Genomic DNA, 16,027 nt, shown 5'->3' with positions numbered 1-16,027 from the left:
ATGGTGTGCAGACTGCTTGAAATGGAAACAGAGACGTGCAGGCACTCTGTACTGTGCTTGTTTCTGAGAAGTGCCGGTACTCTCCAATTAAAAGTATTGCATTTCTCTTGAGAAGTGTCGGTACACTCCCTCTAAAAATAAAAAAGTGCTGGTACTCAGTACCGGCCCCTTCAAAGCACTGGTGCAGCCCTTTTGTAGTAGTAGTATTCTGGAAGCTGTGGAGATGGACAGTCAATAAATCAGTTGTTCTGACACTTACCTGCCTCCATGTGATTACTACTCCTTTGTGTGTGTGCATGTGAAGCTGGTACACAAAAAAAGTTCCCTTGAGTAAGATATTCAATAAAACAACTTGATTCCCAAATCAATTAGGACAGTAACGTTAAAAAAAGTTTTTTTTATACAATTTATTAATTACACAAGATATTTTAAAAAAACAAGTGGACAATAGCACCACTGTACACAAATAAAACCAATTAAGAAGTAAAGTGAAAATAAAATACATAGAATTCAAAATTGACCAGCAATATTGATACAAAAAAGGGGGGACAGACAACAGTAAGACATCCAATTGTACAATACTGGGTGTATATTCAAACTCAATGTGACACCCATGTGCTGTGCACAGTTTTATATTGTGTCAACACAGGTATCCGAGTCTAAGAATTATACTTGGAAATGCGCCAACGCGTTTCGGTGGTTGGTTTGGTTTTGAGCCACCTTTGTCAAGACACTATGTTCTGTCTGTCGTATTTCTGGGGTCAAATAAAATCACCCTAAAGAGTGAATATGCAGAGAATTAGAATGGGTGCAGCGTAATGTTAAAATTAAAACAGTAATTAAGAGTATTATACATTTTATGACAGTTTTCGTAACAGTACATTTAAAATTTATAACAACATTTGCATTTAATCAAAATGTGCCCTGTGTAATTTGTAATCACTCTCTTGTTTGTGCAACAAAGCTACTGAAGTCCATTTGCAATGGGACAATAGACATTTTACAAACAAACATTTTATGGTTTAACCAAAATAGTGATGGCTATTTAGCACATGCAGTGAGACTGATGGTATCAGTGCCAGAAGGAATGGTTACAATACATATGGCATTGAGCAATAGACATTTTTATCATAGAGACTGTATTTTACAATATCTTTCAGCGTTTTTTCTTAAACGAATTACAGTGGATAATTCTTAGACTCGGATACCTGTGTTGACACAATATAAAACTGTGCACAGCACATGGGTGTCACATTGAGTTTGAATATACACCCAGTATTGTACAATTGGATGTCTTACTGTTGTCTATCCCTCCTTTTTTGTATCAATATTGCTGATCAATTTTGAATTCTATGTATTTTATTTTTACTCTTTACTTCTTAATTGGTTTTATTTGTGTACAGTGGTGCTATTGTCCACTTGTTTTTTTAAAATATCTTGTGTAATTAATAAATCGTATAAAAAAAACTTTTTTTAACGTTACTGTCCTAATTGATTTGTGAATCAAGTTGTTTTATTGAATATCTTACTCAAGGGAACTTTTTTTGTGTACTGGTTTGTCAACCCTACTTCCCTTGAACCTAGTTAAGGGGTACCTCTCACTTTGTTCTACTTGCATGTGAAGCTGAACACTGTCCGTCCGTGCATGGCTAGCCATTGGAGGTCTTTGCGTGCAGGGTGATGAGGGCATACGTAGAAGTCTGGGTGTGCACCTGGCAGCGCAGGGCGGTCATTTGTTCTTTGATTCGTATGTAAAGTGCGCTCATAGTCCACCTTGCTGGTGATGAGGGCCTGGGGGACGGTTCTGCTGGCTTTGAAGGGAAGCCACTTGAATGGGTTTTTTTTCTTCATATTTTTATAGCTTGAACCCGACCCGAAGATATTGGAGCGTTTTACATGAGCACTGGTTACTTACACATTCAGGCACGGGGAGATTAAGTGATTTTTCCCAGGATCACAGGATGTGAACGCGACCCCGAGGCTCGAACCCTGGTTTCCAGCACCAAAGTCGGCAGTCTAGCTAACGGACCTCATCCTCTCCCCACTCTCTTGAGTGTGTGGAAACAGCAAGCAGGGTCTGTGTGTACTTGGCCTGTCATATCGAGCTGGTTGTCTACTATTATTCAGATGTTCTTTGCATGGGTCTTTGTATTGGGTGAAGGTCGGAGATCACCGGACTCCAGGGTGGAGTCACATAGTGAGGTGTTTTTTTCCTCAAAATCTAGGGGAAATTACACCCTATCTCTTCACCAATCTGAAAATGGAAAGCTGCGCCTCCACAGGCCTGTCGCCAAATTCACTGGAGTCTGCAGGGGGCTCGAGCTGGTCCCAGGAGCTTGTACTCCGAGGACCCGTTGCATGACACTGGGGGTCAGTGAGTGCAGAAGGATGCTGTCCGGTGTCAACACAGGATGCCGATCCGCTGTGTCACGGGTGCCAGGGCCGGCTCTAGGCTCATGGTGGCCCTGGGCAAGGAGCGTAGGTAGGGGACCCGGAAGAGGTAGTCCGGGCGGGGCGGAGCGCGCAGGCCAGTAAAGAGGGAGGGGGTCAGGGTGTTTAGTAGTGGAACAGAGCCGGAGGCCGCCAAATCCCTGCCAGGGGCCACCACGCAAATATGTATCCATCTTCAGAGGATTAATATTTGATATTTGATATTTATTAGCATTTGTAGAGCGCTAACTTTCGCTCCGGAGGGAGCATCTTGGCGCTGAGCTCACAGAAGGTCGTCTAGGGGGGCATGGATCAAATAGCTGCGAGGACTGAGGAGTCGGACTGAGAATAGATCCAGGTTTTCAGAGATTTCCTAAATAGGCTTTCTGAGGGAACGTGCCTAAGGTTGGGGGGGAGACGGTTCCATGCCTTAGCCGCCAGAAAAGAAAAGGTCTTTCCACCCTTGGATTTTAGTTTTATACGGGGTTCAAGAATGAAATTGGCGCTAGATGACCTCAAGCAGCGAGTAGGAGTGTAATGCTGGAAGCGCTTGGTCAAGTAGGATGGACCCAAGCCCCTGTTTGCTTTAAAAACAGTGACTAAGAGCTTGAATAAGATTCTCTTATGGAGGGGCAGCCAATGAAGGGTGTTAAGGGCTGCAGAGGCTGAGGCCCTACGGGGAAGTTTCAAAACAAGCCTGGCTGCTGCATGTTGGACACTCTGCAGCTTTTTCAGAGAGGACTTTTTAATGCCTGCTAGGAGTCCGTTGCAATAATCCAGCCGGGAGAGGATAAGCGCCACCGCGACTGATTTCCTGGCTGTAATAGGCAGAAAATTAAAAAATTTCTTTAATTGCCTGATCAGACTGAAACAGCGCCCAGCGGTAATACGCACATGTTCGTCGAAGCTGAGGGAAGCGTCAAATTGGACGCCCAGGTTGCGGGCTGTGGCAACCGCGCTTGGTGGTGCTTCGGAGTTTTGAGGCCACCAATCTTTGGGGGAGAAGAGTGTGCCTTTACCTAAGGGAATTATTTCATTTTAAATGGTGAAGATTAAGCCAAGAAAAGACATCTGACAGACAGTTTTGGAATCTGATGGCAGCATCCGGAAGTCTTTTATCGATAGTGACGACAAGCTGGGTGTCGTCAGCGTAGGATGTCACGAGAATCCCATGTGACTCAATCAACGTAAGAAGGGGGGCCATATATACATTGAAAAAGAGGGGGCTCAGGATGGAACCCTGGGGTACCCCTGAGATGATAGATCGTTCATCAGACAGAAAGGTGCCCAAGGAGACCGTTTGGGAACGATTGGACAGGAATGAAGCTATCCAGGCAAGGGCGGAGCCCGAGACGCCAATCTCACGCATCCTATTGATTAGAACAGCATGTGAGATGGTGTCGAAGGCCGCGGTTAAGTCAAGCAGGATGAGGACGGCCTGCCTGCCCTCATCCTGCAAGAACTTGATAGTATCTGACAGTTCGATCAGCGCGGTCTCTGTGGAGTGGCCGGAGCGAAAGCCAGATTGCTGTGGGTGGAGGATACCATGATTTTCCACAAAGTTCTTTAATTCCTCATGAACTAGCTGCTCAGTGATTTTGCCGAGCGCAGGGAGAAGTGAAATAGGGCGCATATTAGACAAGTCAGTAGGGGATTTATTTTGCTTTTTCTTGAGGGGCTTGACTGTGGCCTTCTTCCACTCAGGAGGAACAATGCCGGAGTCGAGGGATTCGTTCACAATTACATTGATTAGAGGGTTGACGGCCTCAACAAGAAGGTGCAAGATAACTGGGGGGCAGGAATCCGTGGGAGCATCTGATTTGCAGGCTAGTATGGCTTTATACGTTTGCAATAGAGAAACTGCTTTGAATTGGCTTAGTGAGGGAGAAATTGTGACTGGCTCTTGGGTAGGGAAGGATACAGGGGGGAAGTCCTTGTGGATATTATTAATTTTCTCCTCGAAGAAATCCGCAATTTGATCACAGAGGGCTTGCGAGGGAGGGATTTCAAGTGCCAGGACTTTGGGATGGGTGAAAGATTTTACGATATTAAAAATCGTTTGTTTTTGTTTAGCAGAGTCTATTGCTTGAGTGAAAAAAGCCTTTTTTGCTTTTTTTATATTTGAGAGATACTGCTTTCTCTGGAGAATGTAGATGGATCTAGACATTGGATCATAGGTTTTTCTCCATTCTCTCTCCAAGAGCCTACACTTAAGGTGACAGTCAGCGAGGGCCGGAGTATACCAGGGGGCATTGGGCTTCTTTTTCCCTCGAACAGGTTTTTGGATGACCGGTTTAGTAATGGCAGAAATTACTCTCTCAATCCACAGGTGGAAATTTGTGGAGTCCAGTGACACGTCACCCGTGATGGAAGGGGGGGTGCCACCGGTTGAGGGTTGAGTTTAATGTACTCAGCTACCTTTTTCCAATTAATATGGAAGGGGGAGTGAGAGAGTTTAATAGGAGGGGGGGACGAAGTTATATTATTGATGGAAAAGGGAATAAGACAGTGGTCGGTCCAAATTTGTGGCACGGGGATGGAAGCATTTAGGGAGGTCACGTTTGTGCAAATGCCGTCCAAGGTGTGTCCGGCACGATGGGTAAGGAGGGAAACTAATTGGGAAAGCCCAAAAATCTCGAGAGAGTGGCGGAAATTGAGAGTGTGGGGATCAGTATCGGATTCTAAATGAAGATTAAAGTCTCCAAGAAGGGTGAAGGTAGGGTAGTGAGTAAGAAGAGCTGCCAGAGTTTCGTCGAGGGAGTCAAGGAAAGTAGTGGAATTTCCGGGGGGGCGATAGACGAGTGCTCCAGAAAAGGCGGAGGAGGAACTAATTTGGATTACAAATCCTAAGGATTCACAGTCCTTGAAGGAAGCCAGGTCGAATGTGTGGCACTTGAGCGATTTTTTTTATAATGATGGCCAATCCGCCTCCCCGACCGATGGGTCTGTCTCGCCTGAGGATGGTGTAATCAGGGGGGAGAGCGGTGGCAAGGTCGGGATTAGAAGCATCATGCAGACAAGATTCGGTAATGAACAAAGCATCCAGGTTGGCTGTTATAATAAGATCATGGATGTCTTGTCCATGTCGAGCTAGGGATCTGGCATTGATAAGGCCGCCATTGAAGGAGGTTGTCTTATGACAAGGACGAGGGGAGGGGGGGTAATAAGGCTGGCGGGACTGGAAGATGACCAGCCACACGGTCGGCAGGTATAAGGGCCACACAGGTGGTCGGAAAAGATGTGCACACAACAGGAAGGACTGGGTGAGGCAGGGCGCAAAGACAGCAACTCCGAAGAGTCGTACCTGAGAACAGGGGAAGTGGAAGCAGCGTGTCCAGCGCCTGGCGCGGTCTTGGCGCGGACGGGCGCAGACGGGCTTGGCTTAGGCGCGGCTTCGGCGCGTATCCGGCGCGCCCGCTGCGCCGTCTGGGTGCTATGCACATTATGTAGGAAGGTAGGAGGGTGGGAGTAGGGCGCGACTAGAGCGCTCTCCCCGACTGCCTCACTCAAGATGGCGCCCACCGCCGCCGAGTATCGGCTGAGAAGCGGTAGGGCAGATTTCAGAGAGGAGGAAAGGTGTTTAGGGTGTCAGAGTACCTAAATATCGATTCCCCTTAATTTTGAAGCCCCCAGTGAATAATTCTGAACAGATATAAAAACGGGTAAAAAGCGCTGAAAAGCGGTTTCACAATGCAGATTAAAATGATAAATTCAGAATGAACGTTTTTAACAAACAACAGTCGCTCGCAGCCCCAGTTCCCTCGCTAGGGAGAGCGTCTGAAGGGCGCAGAGCTCTGCAACAATGCGCTTAAAATACACAAGGAGGGCGGGAGTAGGGCGCGACTAGAGCGCTCTCCCCGACTGCCTCACTCAAGATGGCGCCCACCGCCGCCGAGTATCGGCTGAGAAGCGGTAGGGCGGATTTCAGAGAGGAGGAAAGGTGTTTAGGGTGTCAGAGTACCTAAATATCGATTTCCCTTAATTTTGAAGCCCCCAGTGAATAATTCTGAACAGATATAAAAACGGGTAAAAAGCGCTGAAAAGCGGTTTCACAATGCAGATTAAAATGATAAATTCAGAATGAACGTTTTTAACAAACAACAGTCGCTCGCAGCCCCAGTTCCCTCGCTAGGGAGAGCGTCTGAAGGGCGCAGAGCTCTTCAACAATGCGCTTAAAATACACAAGGAGGGCGGGAGTAGGGCGCGACTAGAGCGCTCTCCCCGACTGCCTCACTCAAGATGGCGCCCACCGCCGCCGAGTATCGGCTGAGAAGCGGTAGGGCGGATTTCAGAGAGGAGGAAAGGTGTTTAGGGTGTCAAAGTACCTAAATATCGATTCCCCTTAATTTTGAAGCCCCCAGTGAATAATTCTGAACAGATATAAAAACGGGTAAAAAGCGCTGAAAAGCGGTTTCACAATGCAGATTAAAATGATAAATTCAGAATGAACGTTTTTAACAAACAACAGTCGCTCGCAGCCCCAGTTCCCTCGCTAGGGAGAGCGTCTGAAGGGCGCAGAGCTCTGCAACAATGCGCTTAAAATACACAAGGAGGGCGGGAGTAGGGCGCGACTAGAGCGCTCTCCCCGACTGCCTCACTCAAGATGGCGCCCACCGCCGCCGAGTATCGGCTGAGAAGCGGTAGGGCGGATTTCAGAGAGGAGGAAAGGTGTTTAGGGTGTCAGAGTACCTAAATATCGATTCCCCTTAATTTTGAAGCCCCCAGTGAATAATTCTGAACAGATATAAAAACGGATAAAAAGCGCTGAAAAGCGGTTTCACAATGCAGATTAAAATGATAAATTCAGAATGAACGTTTTTAACAAACAAAAGTCGCTCGCAGCCCCAGTTCCCTCGCTAGGGAGAGCGTCTGAAGGGCGCAGAGCTCTGCAACAATGCGCTTAAAATACACAAGGAGGGCGGGAGTAGGGCGCGACTAGAGCGCTCTCCCCGACTGCCTCACTCAAGATGGCGCCCACCGCCGCCGAGTATCGGCTGAGAAGCGGTAGGGCGGATTTCAGAGAGGAGGAAAGGTGTTTAGGGTGTCAGAGTACCTAAATATCGATTCCCCTTAATTTTGAAGCCCCCAGTGAATAATTCTGAACAGAGATAAAAAAATGGGTAAAAAGCGCTGAAAAGCGGTTTCACAATGCAGATTAAAATGATAAATTCAGAATGAACGTTTTTAACAAACAACAGTCGCTCGCAGCCCCAGTTCCCTCGCTAGGGAGAGCGTCTGAAGGGCGCAGAGCTCTGCAACAATGCGCTTAAAATACACAAGGAGGGCGGGAGTAGGGCGCGACTAGAGCGCTCTCCCCGACTGCCTCACTCAAGATGGCGCCCACCGCCGCCGAGTATCGGCTGAGAAGCGGTAGGGCGGATTTCAGAGAGGAGGAAAGGTGTTTAGGGTGTCAGAGTACCTAAATATCGATTCCCCTTAATTTTGAAGCCCCCAGTGAATAATTCTGAACAGATATAAAAACGGGTAAAAAGCGCTGAAAAGCGGTTTCACAATGCAGATTAAAATGATAAATTCAGAATGAACGTTTTTAACAAACAACAGTCGCTCGCAGCCCCAGTTCCCTCGCTAGGGAGAGCGTCTGAAGGGCGCAGAGCTCTGCAACAATGCGCTTAAAATACACAAGGAGGGCGGGAGTAGGGCGCGACTAGAGCGCTCTCCCCGACTGCCTCACTCAAGATGGCGCCCACCGCCGCCGAGTATCGGCTGAGAAGCGGTAGGGCGGATTTCAGAGAGGAGGAAAGGTGTTTAGGGTGTCAGAGTACCTAAATATCGATTCCCCTTAATTTTGAAGCCCCCAGTGAATAATTCTGAACAGATATAAAAACGGGTAAAAAGCGCTGAAAAGCGGTTTCACAATGCAGATTAAAATGATAAATTCAGAATGAACGTTTTTAACAAACAACAGTCGCTCGCAGCCCCAGTTCCCTCGCTAGGGAGAGCGTCTGAAGGATATATATTGGCGTGGTGGCCCCTGGGGTTTGGTGGCCCTGTGCAGGTGCACAGCTTGCACATGCCTAGAGCCGACCCTGCGGGTGCCCAGCAGTTCTAGGGTTGCGGTTGAGTTCTTCTCAGTGCAGCACACCTCATTCCTCTGAGATGGAGGCTGAACAAATTCAGTTTCTCGGTCGAGACCAGCAGTGGCCCACTGGTGACCACAGACAGACCTGCCACCACTCCGGTCACGCTCAAACCAGGGAGGGAACCAACGACGCTAAAAGCTCTTGATGGTAACCAAGAGAATACACTGCAACAGCAGGGCACTGTCTTAGCTCCAGGCAGTGTCCACAACGTAGATACGGTTCAAGTTGACTTGTTTAAAGTTCATTCCACTTCTTGAGGGCAGCACCGTTGCTAGGCCACTGTTGCTTGGTTTCTCCTCTTAGCACACTTCCGTCTGGAGGAATGGCTTTCGTACCCCTCTCTGTCAGTGGGCCAGGTGGACTCCTTTCCAAATGAGCCCCACACCACTCCTCTAGAACGTACCTGCAGGTTACTTCAGGTAATGCCCCCACCTCCGGGCCTGGCTTTCAAGCACACCAGCCCTGGATCTCGGAAGGTTCCCTGACACTCTTTGGAGGGTCACCCACACTGGTCAGTGAGAAATCATGGAGCATTTATGCGTGATTCAGCCTTATATTTTTCATATAGGGATTGTTATGGGTCAGCTTCAAGGCTTTTATTTTGCTTTGTGTTTCTGTCAACTCCACAGCAAACACAGGGCACTATTTCAAATTTGACTGCGAAGTTTCTCCATCATAAACGTGCCGGATGTCCCTTCTGCTGTACAGGATTTTCAGCGGCACCCTAGAAACAGCAGAGGGGACATCTTCCAAGTTTTGATGGAGTACACTCTAAAAAGGCCCAGAGTTTTTATCTTCAGGTGATAATTCATCAGCAGGGGACTGCTGAGTGGAGTCACAAAGTAGAGCTTCCATAACACTAGCACTAGAAGTGTGGCTCACCGATTAGAGCGGCAGACCCTGAGGCAGAGGTCTGGCCCGGGACCAGGGTTCAATTCCCGACGCGGCAGGGTCTTGGGCTCAATGTCCACGGACTCGATAATTCTCGCCTAGGTGCCTACTCTAATCATGGGTCCCACTCTGCAACTCTGGGCAATAGCTTGCTTAATCTCCACAACGGCCCCGAAAGCGCTAGGATGCCTGGCCTCCCCTTGGAGGTGCCCAGTAAGGGGCATCTCACAGGGAAAGCCAGGAAGGGTTCCACAGCGGTATACAGCGCCAAGATAACTTCTAGGTGATAGTGCGCTTTACAAGTATACACCCATTTACATTTACACATTTACTAAGAGTGAATCCCCCCACCAGCCTTTTAAGAGCAGGAACTCTGGTGGGGGGTTCGGGCAGGCGCTGACTTTAAATGTTCATCCTGCGCTATGAAAGAGGCCGCTGTCTCCACCTCCCCAGACCCACCATTTGTACTAATAGGAGTACATCAAGAAGGGACAATTAAGATGGGCCGCCGCCAAATGGTCACTTCTGCGCTTTCATTAGGGGCCCTGTCTCCATTCTCTCACACTTCAGAGTCTCTTGCTTCACAAAAGCCTCGGGAATTCAAGCAATACTCAATGCTAGTCTGGAAAGCTACTTTTAACCTCCGAATTGCACAGTATTCAGTCAGGGACAATCCACAGTGGATTTAGCTGACTGCTACATATAAAGCTGCTAGTACAGTCCACATGCCCCTACTCACCGAAGCATACGGAAGCCATTGCAACAAACAAATCCTTTTCGGAACAGATTTAAGATAGCTTTTTTTGGGGGCGTAAAGGAATTCTGAACTCAAAAGTCCATGCCGCAAATTTCAGCTTTACTTACTGATCAGTATGCACACTATCATATTACAAATGAGGGAATAGAGAAGATAATTTAAAAGAAAACGGAATCATGGAACTGTGCACTGCGTGCTGCTAGGAGAAAGAAACTAACCCTGTTTCTACAGAACAAAAGATATCAGCTGAAATGAAGTGTTAAATAGTTTTTCTGTAATAGGCTTTTTGCCCTGCTTTCTCCAACCCTCCTTTTGCTGTGCTCTCCCCCAGCTCGTGTGCTGTCTTTTACAATGTAATTAAACTTTAATAGACAAAAAGTTAGTGGGTTAATATAAGATGTGCTTTTGCAGGCCGCAGTCACGTTCCACGATGTTGCTGCCTATTTCTCCGAAGCAGAATGGAAGCTTTTACTCGAGTGGCAGAAAGAGTTTTACCAGAAGGTGATGCAAGAAATTCACCAGGCCCTGATCTCGCTGGGTAAGTTGCATTGTCTGACACAGTGTCATCGAAAGGGCTTGCCAGAGAGGCAACAATTAGAGGAAAACTCCTTTAAAATGCAATTGTTGCATTGATCCTGTTGGGTTTGTTGAAGGAAAATTGTCTCGAAATCTGCTTGTGGAGACTCTTACCATGCCACACCGAGTTTAGAGCATAAAAAAGTAATGTGCCATGCTCTAACACTTTATTATCCTTGTTAGAAAATGCCTTCCTTTGTTGTTTGATTTGCCTTTGGTATGACAGCAGAGTTTATGCATAGAACATTATATATTTATATAATGCAAGGACCATGGAGGAAAATCTTTGCCAAAGCCGAAGCGATCCGGCACTGCATACACAAACACCCAGTTAACCTTATCAAAGGCTTTTACCGCATCCAGTACTATAGTAATTGTATAATTTTTCTTTCTCGTAATGTTGCTAAACTGCATGACATTGTCATATGCAAGCCTTCTTTTCCTGAACCCCTGTGGGGTAGGATGAACTTGGGAGTCTAGGACTGACTGAAGCCTATCAGCTAGGTCTTTGGCATACAGTTTGCAATGTCCAAAGATGGTACAGATTGGCTGGAAATCTTCCAACCTAGAGTATCTTTCCCTTCCTTTGGAATGACCACTATGTTAACTTCAGCTGCTGAGCCAGTGACCGGTCCCGAATTCGCGTAGTGATGAAAGATTGTTTTAATTAGATGAATAAGTAACATCTTTCCAAGTGCAGTAGAAAGATGCCAGTAGGTCGTGGTCATTTTTAGCGAATAGAGGTCTTTAAATAATTCAGACCATTTTATTGGTATGTTAGGAGACCCTGTGTCCTCTGGTGATACAGTAGTTACTGGTAGTACTTTTAGAAATTCTAGGAAGGACTCTAAGGATCCTGTGGGGTTAAACACATTTAAAATGTATACATTTTTCCCATAGTATTTCTATTTATGTAGGTATACACCATACCCATGTCTTCTCTAGGGAGATTTTCGCTTTGAATGTATTGTTTTTCAAATATGTGTCAAGGATTTTACTAACTTTTTCATGCATAGAATTTGAGGGCCTTGTTAGTGAAAATTAGGTGAGTTTTTAAGCCTAAACGTTTATTGTATTCATCTTTTAAAGAGTTCAGTTCAAGAAGGTGTTCCTTGCCTTTCTTGGGGGACAGTTAATGTTCCAGTATTGTGATTTCCTACCAATCTAGTTTGGATGTGTCCTTATTATTTTTTTTGCTCATAATACCGATCATACCGCCTCTGTATTTGGCTATAAGGACATTAACAAAGAGTTTGTGGGGAGTAGCATAAGGGCAAATTATGTTCTAGAAAATCTGAATGGCACTTTTAAACATTTGTATGGATGATGGGTCCCATGTAAGAAAGTCATTCAAGTCAAGAAGCTTTTATTTTGATTGAAAACCATAAAAAGAATATACACAGCGCATACAACACACTGCAAAATCTAAGGATATTAAAAAAGTGCATTCACAATCTATCCTTCATACTAAATTCTATCAGTTAAAAAGACAAACAACTAAACAATGATTTAAAAGTGAGCATGACAGTTAAAATTTCAATCCACACTTTCTTCGTCCACAACCTACTGCTAACAGGCATCTCCTTAAGCTAAAAACTTTGTGCGGGGCGCATGAACTCTCATAGCGTCTGTGTATATCCTAAACCCCATATTACAGCACATCGGGCAGAAATATTTTCTTCTAAACTTGGCATATTCTGTACAAAAGAATTAAACGTGCAATATTTTCAGTAGTACATAAAGTGCATAACGTGCAAATGGACTCTTCATTAGCAGTATTGTTATTTGGTTTCCACCTGACCGTAAAATCTTTAATCTGGAGAGGTTCGCAAAAAAAACGAATTTACAGTATTTTTGCCAAGTTACGTTGAATAACATCCAAATACTCTTCATAATTTGGCTTTAAGCAGTAAGGAATTGTGTGCTCAACTTGCCCGATCTAGGGTTTTGGTGGAGGGTTTTCAAAACGTGCTCCCATTTTCTAATACTTTTTTGAGTGTAGTGTTAGTGCATGAAGGTCATTCCAAAAGAAGGATAGGCCTAGCTTTTCGAACCATGTCTGGACATGATGGAACCAGGGAAAGGCATTGGATTTACCAAGCTCAAGACCCAGTAGTTCCCTGTATGGTAAGAAAGTCATTTATTTTTCAATGTGATTTTGATGTTGTGAGGTATGTCTAAAACTGCATGTTCTTGAGATTCAGGTGGGGTCTGACACTAGCATAGGTTTAATTGTGGGTTGAGGGGTATTCACAAGGAGACCACCACCTACTACTATTTAATCTATCCCAGTCAACAAATGGCGTGGTGTGTTTTTAATTCATACAAGCAAACCACACATGTGTTGAAAGTGTTTTGTCCTTCTATCATGTTGTTTCTCATCAATGTCACTTGTTTTTCTATTTTTCTAACTAAAGGCTATAAAATTGTTAATCCTGACACTTTACTCCGGGTTAGTCAAAGAGAAGATGCTTCCTCCTGGGATGGAAGACAGAATAAGGGGAGAAGGCCTGACACGAATGATCCACTTCCGTGTAAGTAGCGATGATTGAAATACTGGTTTGTAGTATTTGTTCTTCAGCTGACAGCCTCTTAAATGCACTGGTCCTAGTACAAGCGTGTAACATCTTGGCTTTCTCTTGCTAGCTGGTTATCCTTCTGCGTGCCCTGATATTTTGTTTATGATTAAACAAGAAGAAAATGTGTATTGTGAAGACAGGAGTAAGTCAGAGGAAATGGAAATCAGCAACAACTTCTCAAAAGGTAAGTTCAGTATTCATGCTAGACTTTCAAATATCAGTATCTCATAATTAGCCCTCACATCACTCTCTCCTCCCACTTCACCTGGATCCTTATTACTGTGCAATCAATGCTACTACAATGAGGCATTTTAAAGGGTTCTCCCAGAAACCTAAACTATACTATAATACCTCTCAAAACCCAAACAGACGTCTGAAGACAAATCCACATTCTAGAGCGCATGTTGTTAGGGATTGTGAGTGATGCAAGACTCTGCATAGAGAACTGTTTTCCCTCCACATTCGATGGCCTCTTGAAAGCACCTTTCAAAGCCACAATTTTACAATATAGAGTTGAGATTGCTCGTGTGCTTATCCTTCTCTTGGCCCCATCTCTGTGCTTTCTACTTCTGATTATGTCGGTCTCCAGACTGCATCATCTCTTTGCATTCCTAAATAATAATGTGAAGGAGAGCTGGGGAAGTTTGCAATTCTGAAGATGTGACTGCAAACACCTATAGGATAACATCTTATGTGTACTCACTCAAACAGTTTTGTTTTTTGCACTTGATGCGCTTTTTGCAGGGGAAAACCAAGCCCTGGTTTGAGTAAGTATTCTGGGGTTGCATGCATAAAATGTAAATATGTAAATTAAGAGTGAGTAAGTGCATAAGCCTAAATGGCACACTGTGAACATGAAGCGGTGAAGCTGACTAAACAGATTTTGGAGTGAAGTTAGAAAACACTACAGGGAAGTTAAGTTACTTGCCTTACATATGTATTGCAGTAAGATGGTTGGGAGGGGTCCAGCAAGACGAAATAATAGAACAGAATTGAGACTAAAGACTTACTTAAAGTTGGCAAGATACAGTATGACATTGGGTTGAACCGCTGGTGAAGAGATCTGTGAATGACCTGTAGATCAGAGGGTTCAGTCATAATAGGGCTTGCTCGCCATTCCTTCTTTTTGGTGCAGTAAGATAAGTTGGCTTTGAATAATATACATTAATGAAGTCTCTTAGCAGTGTGGTATATATTTGTGTTATATTCACAAAAGTCCCCGCACACTGTACTGCCTGCCCTGTGCAGAGCGTCTCCTGCTTGAGATGCCTTTGCTACAGTAAAGGTGCACACAGGAAAGCTCCCAAATGCTCCTTGGAACCAAGGCTGTCTTCAAACTTCATTAATTAATTGCACCATTTGTAGTGAGATATGCATGCTTCTTCAAAGTCCTGTTTTTCGCTGCTATAAGTAATTCTGCTTGGACTTTTCCCAACGATGCTTTCATTAATTTCGCTAGGGTTCAGAACTGAACGTGAGTAATTGAAAAATGACATTGTTTCAAATGAGGTTCTTATTAACAGGAGGCACAGTTACCAACCCCAATCAGTTATTCAAGATAAAAACTGAGGAGAACCAATGTTTTGAGCCTCCTTGGGACTATGAAGAACAGGACAGCAGTGATGGTCTCAGCACAGGTCAGAAATAATGGCATGTTTTTGGTTGTTATTATTTACACAAGGGAGTACTGTTTCCTGTGCACTGGTGTCCTGTTTGTATGTTGAAGAACACCACAAGCCCCCTTTGCAGGGGGAATCATTCATTTGTTACCATGCTACATTTAAACCCTCGAGCAGGGAAAGTCCCAAAGAGAGTACAAAGTGCTCTTGAAGTACTTTGTTTAAGTAGGGAACCCCATAGTCAGCATAAATCCTTTACAGAGTATGTAAATTTCAAAGGCCCTGAGAAATGTAGTGACATTTTAGGACAGTAAGTGAAATGAATAAGGCCCCCATTGGAGCAGCCTACAGCCCTTCCTTTGAAACGTTGTGGTCAAGTTATAGTTTTGATGTTGTTTTTAGACTAGTGCATTATTCATGTACTAAAGATTTCCATCCTGATCAGGAATATTGTAAAAATACACAAATATTTGAACGCTACCACTGCTGATGAGCAGTGTTTAGATTTCTTAAATGGCGTGATCCATCACATATGAAAAGAAATAATTTAAATTGCAAACCACTTTCCTCACTACATTCAACTCTTTGCAAACACCTGGAAGACAGACCGTTCAAAATTATTGGGCCCAGTGAATGGACGAACTTACCTCAAGACGTCCACGTTTTACAATGGGGTGTAGGAGCAGACTGAAAACTACCTACATATCTAATTTGACTCGGGAGTGTGATGCTTTGGCTTACTAGCTCAGCGTGCTTTAATTTATTTTATTGTTTTTATTGCCATATTGAAAAAGCAACAATAAGGCGAGAGCCTCTGGAAAAGGTAGGGAGAGGTGGGGTGGAGTGTCAGGGTTTAGATAAGACACAACTGTTTATACATTTTCTTGCTGCAAATAGGAGCAAGCAAGAACTACTACATCAGAGAAAATTTCCAAATCAATCAGGCACACCTTCTACGTGTATCTCAGGACCCATAGAGCTTGTTGACAAAGGCATAGGGGCTAAACGTTCAGGCGCACAGGTTGTCTATACAAAGAAAGGGTCAGTTTCTGCAGCCGGCAGGTCCCAGTCCGT

At 44.8% G+C, this 16,027-nt stretch overlaps 1 protein-coding gene across 6 annotated transcripts in view; it reads left to right on the top strand.

The window, feature by feature from the left end:
- LOC147700854 (uncharacterized) overlaps positions 1 to 16,027 on the top strand; it is a 167,359-nt gene that overhangs the window by 34,026 nt on the left and 117,306 nt on the right. For 4 of the 6 annotated variants that reach the window (XM_086929755.1, XM_086929751.1, XM_086929750.1 and 1 more), the window contains exons 2-5: positions 10,591 to 10,717; positions 13,173 to 13,289; positions 13,402 to 13,518; positions 14,858 to 14,971. In XM_086929755.1, the coding sequence (XP_086785881.1) occupies positions 10,684 to 10,717; positions 13,173 to 13,289; positions 13,402 to 13,518; positions 14,858 to 14,971 (382 nt within the window). In that variant the 5' untranslated portion in view covers positions 10,591 to 10,683. The remainder of the gene's footprint in view (positions 1 to 10,590; positions 10,718 to 13,172; positions 13,290 to 13,401; positions 13,519 to 14,857; positions 14,972 to 16,027) is intronic. The other 2 variants (XM_086929754.1, XM_086929753.1) reach the window with 1 other exon arrangement.

Source organism: Lissotriton vulgaris, chromosome 7, assembly GCF_964263255.1.
Source record: "Lissotriton vulgaris chromosome 7, aLisVul1.2, whole genome shotgun sequence".
Lineage (NCBI taxonomy): Eukaryota > Metazoa > Chordata > Amphibia > Caudata > Salamandridae > Lissotriton > Lissotriton vulgaris.
The sequence above is the reverse complement of the archived record's forward strand: the minus strand, read 5'-3'. Positions and strand labels throughout refer to the sequence as shown.